This window comes from Ictalurus furcatus, chromosome 9 (assembly GCF_023375685.1).
Source record: "Ictalurus furcatus strain D&B chromosome 9, Billie_1.0, whole genome shotgun sequence".
Classification (NCBI taxonomy): Eukaryota; Metazoa; Chordata; class Actinopteri; order Siluriformes; family Ictaluridae; genus Ictalurus; species Ictalurus furcatus.
The window spans coordinates 14,479,471-14,486,970 of record NC_071263.1 but is presented as its reverse complement, the minus strand read 5'-3'; the positions used below and the strand labels follow the sequence as shown (position 1 = coordinate 14,486,970).

General features: G+C 43.4%; 1 protein-coding gene across 1 annotated transcript in view; it reads right to left on the bottom strand.

The window, feature by feature from the left end:
* jmjd1ca (jumonji domain containing 1Ca) overlaps window positions 1-7,500 on the bottom strand; it is a 72,296-nt gene that overhangs the window by 25,976 nt on the left and 38,820 nt on the right. The window contains exon 3 of the mRNA XM_053632525.1: window positions 5,451-5,564. Within this exon, the coding sequence (XP_053488500.1) occupies window positions 5,451-5,564 (114 nt within the window). The remainder of the gene's footprint in view (window positions 1-5,450; window positions 5,565-7,500) is intronic.

The following is a 7,500-nucleotide window of genomic DNA, read 5'->3' as shown; positions in this document are numbered from 1 at the left end:
ACTATGAATTCTGCATCATATCAAAGAGTGCTTGAAGATAATGTGAGGCAATCTATCCAAAATTTGAAGCTGAACAAAAGTGGACCTTTCGACAGGACACTAGGATCCTAAGAACACTAGCAAATCCACCAAGGAATGGCTCAAAAAGAAGAAATGTAGGGTTATGGAATGGCCTAGTCAAAGCCCGGATTTGAATCCCACTGAAATGTTGTGGGGGATTTGCATGGAAGAGTGGTCACAAATTCCAGTAAGCCTGGTGAAAAATTATGCAAAACTCCTACAAGACATTATTTCTGCTAAAGGGGGCAATACTAGCTTCTGAGGCCAAGGGTGTACTTACTTTTTCCACAGAAGAATATCATATCTATTGATATTTCTGTTGAATAAATGATTGAAAAAGCTAATTTTCTTTGTGGTTTTTTTCTACGCTATTGTTTTGCTGCAATGACTTCTGGGACTTCAAGTGGGTTTGGTCCGCTCAGGTCTGCATCCGATGCATCCTTGATATCAAGAACACATCTGTGAAATTTCATGCGTCCCCGGGACTTGCGTTCTTGAGTATTGGAATTGAACCTCGGCGGTGGATCATGACGTAGAACGAGTTCACAAGGACACAAGATCGGATAAGAACGCGTGTTGAGAAACGGCCTCTGTCTTCAGAGATTCAGTTCGCTTTCTCATCCTAGTCTTGAATAACAATGCGAACACTCCCATGATGCTCCATAATAACTGGGAACAGATCTTGTAACACAGGGACTGATATTGCAGCATGTTTGTCTAAAATATAATGACAGTAAGTTGAAGTGAGGATATTTAGCACATTCGATTCCAAATTATATGTGTAATATATTGTACTCAAAAACTTCAAAATTAACTATACTAATTATTATTAATGTATTAATTATAAGTATAAAACATTACTCATATGATGAGTCAGTGCCATGTGTGGGGAAGTTCCCTTAAAGTTGAAATAAAAGCCATGCCCTTGCTTATAAACAAATCAATTTCTACTTTGCTTTCTCGTTCTGTTTCTCACAAGAATCAAGTGCATGCAAATGAAAGGGTGGGAGGTGAGGGTGAAAGAGAAGGACATGGGGACAGAGACACAGAAAGAGTGAGACAGAAACACATGGGGGCATGAGACAGAGAGAATATGTGTGAGAAAGATTTTAATTTCCCAAAAACAGCTACGCTCATCCTTTTGTGCATGCGCACACACACACGTGTACACAAACGTACACACACACACACACACACACACACACACACACACACACACTCAGCTTTGAGTTGTCAAGGAAACAGTAATAAATAGAGGGTCATCAGCCTGGGCTCTAATATCTCTCCTTCACCACACACACACTCAAATCCTATCTATTCCACCTGTACCCCCCTCTCTCTCTCTCTCTCTCTCTCTCTCTCTCTTACTCTCTCTCTATGTCTTTCTTTCTGTCTCTGTCTTGCTCTGTCTCTGTCTGGCGCTGCACAGCTGGGACTGCTCTGTAATTCACTCACGCCTCTAGCTCACAGCTGCAGGAGTAAATAGGAGAAAGCTCAGAGTGGATGTGGATGTGTGAAGAGCCCTGGCTCGTGGAGTGTACTACAGCTGGAAAAAGAAGAGAGAAGGAAAATTGTTATAGCTGTTTTTAAGGCTCTTCTAGAACCTCCAGAATTGTCATGCTCAGATCACATCAGTGTCACTCAGAGCCTCAGTCCGTCCCTCTCTCAGACCTCCTGCTCTATCCATCTTGTCTTTCTTCTTCTAGTTACAGCCTGTTAGCTCTCTCCCCCTCCTCACATGTCCCTCTCTCTCTCTCTCTCTCTCTCTCTCTCACACACACATACATTCACACACACACACAAAGATGAAAGAATGAGACTCTCCCTTTTATCATCCATCAACAGGCATCACAGCCTGGGAGTGATGAAATGATGTGTGTATGTGTGTATGTGTGGGTTTTTTTTTCTATCTTGGTGGGAACCAAATATCCACATAACAATAGGAGTGAAACAGTTTTGACCTTGTGGGGACATTTGGCCAGTCCCCATGAGGATAACTGCCTTAAAAAACAAAACAAAGAAATAAACAAACAAACAAACTGCAGCTTTGATAAAAACATTAATTAGCTGCATCAATAATTATGGCAATGGAAGGTCCTCACAAGGTTAGTAAGACACAGGGGTGAGTGTGTGTGTGTGAGTGTGAGAGAGAGAGAAAATACGTGATACTGCACAGAACACAGTGAATATAAACTAATCACCACTGAGACCTGCAGCAATGACACAGAAATCAAAAATAACATTTTTACAGGACTATTTCAAGTCTCTGTTAAGACGTATGATGTTTATTTATTTTCATTTCTAACATAATACTGAAATCAGAACTCTGACTGCTGGCCACTATTAGGGCTGATATAATATATCGCAAAGCATGTCATGATTGCAGAGTGTAGCAATATAATCATTACATGCTATATTTATCCATTTTGGCAGCCATCGCTGATGCCCCCATTCTGACCTTTATCCACTTTATAATGGCAAAAGCTGTTATGGCTGTTAAGGCCCTATTATGATGACAAGCCATCTGTTATTATTTAATAGTCGCTAATTATATGCTCCACCCTGAAACACGTTAAACGTATTTATTTGAGAATATTGGTGAATTCTGGCGCTAATTTGTGTGTTGATGCTGTAAGGTGATCTTGCTAGCGCAGCTACAATGAACATTAATAGAAGAACTTTCAACAAACTCGACCATAATGTATGATGGTCAGGTTTCAATGTTAGCTCCTAAAAACAAACAAAAAAGCAAGAGCTTCTTTTCTCACTCACATTTTCAGTGATGTTCAATGAGAAATCCAACATGGACATAGTGAAGACTACACACGCTTGGCTATTTAGTGACCAACAACGTGACAAGTTGTCACAATGGTGCTGCTCGAGGACAGACAGTAATAGCATTAAAGTTGATGTTTTGGAACCTGATCTGTTTGAGCAGAGTATACAGATGAGGAGGTGAGAAAGCTGGACAGACTAAAGTACTAAAGTGTTGCTGCATTGGTCCCTTAAGGTAACGAAGGTGTCACAATGTAGTTGAATGGCATTATGGTTAATATAAGAAACGGTAAATCTTGGAAGACAAGGGATATGACGAATTTATAATAAACAAATCATTCAAGGTGGATTTTTCCTTTAAGATGGAAGACAATAATGATAAGGGGGCACATGGGCTTAGTGGTTAGCATGTTTGCCTCGCACCTCTGGGGTTGGGTTCCCGCCTGTGTGTGTGGAGTTTGCATGTTCTCCCCGTGCTTTGGGGGTTTTCTCCATGTACTCTGGTCTCCTACCCTAGTTGGTTGTAGGCTGATTGGCATTTCCAAATTGTCCGTAGTGTGTGAATGTGTGTGATTGTGCCCTGCGATGGGTTGGGACCCTGTCCAGGATGTCCCCCGTCTTGAGCCCTGAGTCATTGCCACTTATCTAAACATACACTTAACAGGAATTCATTATGAACAGAAAATAGAATGAACCTTATCTACAACCACAACCACCAACGTGTTGCTTTAAAAATGAAGCAGTGTGAGTGGGGAGTAGATATCAAATGTCATCTGTGTTTTATTCTCCACATCGGTTGTGTTTTGAGCCAGCCAATCTCACCAGTCCTTTTATTGTTAGAGAATTCAGCAGTGCAGTATCCGAGACAACCCATAATAATCCATCATCATCACCCAGAAACAAAACACCCACACACACACGAGCTGTGACAACTAATTTTACTTTCAAATACTAATCATGATTTTCAAATTAGAAAGAAAACAAAAACATATTCGGATGTTTAAGTGTTCATGGTCTACTTTTACTTGTCTTATTGACTTGTCTCATACATTTTCCATTCTGCTTATCCTACACAGGGTCGCGGGGAGCCTGGAGCCTATCCCACTGTGGATGGGATGCCAACCCATGGGCACAACTGCACACACGTTCACACACTACGGACAATTTGGGAATGCCAATTAACCTACAACGCATGTCTTTGGACTTGGGGAGGAAAGCGTAAAGAGTCAACCCTCCGAAGCACAGGGAGAACGTGCACACAGGGCGGAGGCGGCAATCAAACCCCCAACCCCTGAGGTGTGACACAAACGTGATAACCACTAAGCCACCTTGCCCCCTACTAGAAAGTGATATTAGATGTAAATAGTTAATAATCTGCAGTAGAGACTTTTCTGTGGATGAATCTCACACTCTGTTAGCCATAGAGTGCACAGTGTACTGGCACTCTGCCCAGGTATACTGATAACTGTCCAAGTATATAACGTCTCATTAAAAAACGTATTTTAAAAGCATATTAGTCCATTATAAGAAATGATCATGCCTTGTTTTTAATTGGGCTGTGGCATGAACCTTGAGTTACCTAAGAACTGTGAACTTGGCTCCTGAGTCAAGAGATCGCAAGCACGGATCCTGATGATGTCACAGCCATCCATGGCCAGGAGTCAAGAGAGTAAAACTGGCTGTGCTGTCTGGGTGGAAGGGATGGCAGCGACGCTAGCCAATCGTGGGTGTCTGTGAACTCATGGATGTGGAAGAGGGGAGATCATGCTTTCCTCGGAATGTGTTATGCTGCCCTGTGACACTGAATGAGCACCATTTTCAAAAATATGTGTAGTTTGGCTTCACGTGTCTCAGAGGAAGCATGTGTTTGCTCCACCCTCCCCAGCTGCCCAGTTGTGATAGTTGTTGTGTGATAGCAGAGAGTTAGCTAGTGCATGAGCATTGGCGAGACCAAATTTTGGGAGAAAATGGGTCTAAAAAATCCATCCATTTCCCATAAAACTTATCCTACACAGGGTCTTGGGGAGCCCGGAGCCTATCCCAGAGGACTTGGGGCACGTGGTGGGGGACACCCTGGATAGGGGGCCAACCTGTCGCATGGCACATTCCCATACCCAGTCACACAATACGGCCAATTTGGAAATGTCAATCAGCTCACAACGCATGTCTTTGGACTGGGGGAGGAAACCGGACTACCCAGAGGAAACCCCCAAAGCACGGGAAGAACATGCAAACAAACAAACAAAACTAAATAAAAAAACCCCAAATGTGAACATAAAAAAATCTGTGGGTATACAATATAACACAAAACAAATCAAACATAACATTTCAGGGCAAAATGATGATATCATTCCTTCCTTGTTTTTCTTTTGCTTAAAAAAGAGACACAATTTGAAGTTTCACTGCTTGTAGTTTGCTTATTGCTACTGATACTGTTTACTCTGTCTGTGGCTGAACAAAATTATAGCCTCATTAATATTCAAGTAATTAAAGTTGAATAGTATTTTTAAAAGATTCTGACAGCCCTAACACACACACATACGTCCACATATACGCACCGACACACACAACACACATCACGTGGAGAGAAAAGTAATAAAAGCTCACACACAGACCTCATACGGACGCAGCTCTTCTCTTTCTGTGTAGAACTCCAGCTCTCTGTCCGACAGGAACTCCACCACTGCCACTCCGCCCACATGTGCTTGGCCAGTCAGGGGCTGGAAAGCCTGAAATACACACATACACACCAACCAATCAGGACACATGTAGACCAACAAGTGGCCTGTAACACAAGAGGGCAGAGACTGAGGTGTAGAAGATGACTGCAGGTATATGAGTAAGCATGAGATGAGAGGATGAGCTAGTGAGAGACAGTGCACAGTTCCAGTCTCAGACGGTGTGTGTGAAACTTCTCACACACACTCACACACTGAAGGAAAAAAGCAAATGGGACCCAAGGGAACTTTGATCTTCCATCAATGCATCTCTCTCCTCCTCCTCCTCAATCTCTCTGCATTTCCGCCTTCCTTTGTAACAACACACACTGGCACACGCCACATTCAGAACGAGAGATACGCAGTCTCTCCCCATAAATCTGATACTAGCACAGTATGCAGTGCCTAGTACAATATTAATGTGTGTGTGTGTGTGTGTGTGTGTGTGTGTATATCAGGAACTGAACGGGCTGTCTCATGAGAGATCACACTTACATTGCCATTGATTGAATCCCTTTCCGTATGCACATTTTCTATTTATAGTACTAGGACAGTGAAGTCAAACTTTCCATGTCTGACAGCTCACTCTGTGTGTGTGTGTGTGTGTGTGTGTGTGTGTGTTGAACAAACATAAGCCTATTCATGTCTCTGCGGTACCCAGAAGAGAAACCTAATCTAAATGAGGGCACAGGGATGTGTCTGTGTGTGTATGTGAGTATGTGTGTGTGTGTGTGGGGGGGGGGGGTGAGTCAGTGTGTATGTGTGTTCATAGGTGTGAGTTCATACACTAGGTGCTGGAGGGTAAGGGGACAAATAGTATGAGAACTATTTTTACACACACACACACACACACACACACACACACACACTGGGGGGAGAGAGAGTGAGTGAGAGCGAGAGAGGAGCGAGAGAGGAGCGAGAGAGAGTCGGTTCAGAGGGCACCCCAGATGTAGACAAAAAGAAAGGCTAAACAAATCCAGCAATATTTTCACATAGTTAATACATCATTAAAAAATAAGTAACAGATGAGCTGATAGGGAACATATGGAACAAAACAAAAACGAGAGAGAAAAATTGAAAGAAACACTGACTGAGAAAGAGAGAGGGACAGTAAGACAGAGAGAGGGAGACAGATGATAGATTAACTAACTGAGGACATGCAGTGAAAGAGCAGCGCATAATTGAGCATAGTGAAATAGATGAAATGGAGTACATCAGCAGCCTTTCCTTCCTGTTTTTCCTACTAAAATGAGGTGTTCAAATCCATTAGGAAGACAGAAGGGGGAGACACACAGATATACCTGCTCCCTACCCACACTGACTACTGCTATATTTAGAACACAGCCCCATCTCACTCTAATGACATTCAAATTTCTCATAAAGGAACTGCTTAGTGATGGTGAGAACCTCTCCACCCCGAGTCCACGCGCGCACACATACACACGCGCACGCGCAAACACACATGCACACGCGCACACACACGCGCACGTGCACACGCGCGCACACACACACACGCACGCACACACACATACACGCACACACACAAGCATACACGCACACACATACACGCACACACATACACGCACACACATACACACACACGCACGCACACACACACATACACACACACATACACGCACATACACGCACACACACACAGGCGCAAACACGCACGCACACACACACAGGGCACGGTTTCTCTCAGCAGTGGAAGAACACTGCTACACTCAGAATCACATGAGTAACTGTAAGCAAACTCTTTCTGTCTTCATTGTGACACACACACACACACACACACACACACACACTATTTTCCTTTTCCTTCTCTCTCCCTCCCCTGCTCCCTCTCACACATACAATCTAGGTCACACACCTGCTGAAGCATGGCCGTACACCCACACTCTTGGCAGAGCACAAAGTGTTGCCATGGTTGTTGTGTGTGTGTGTG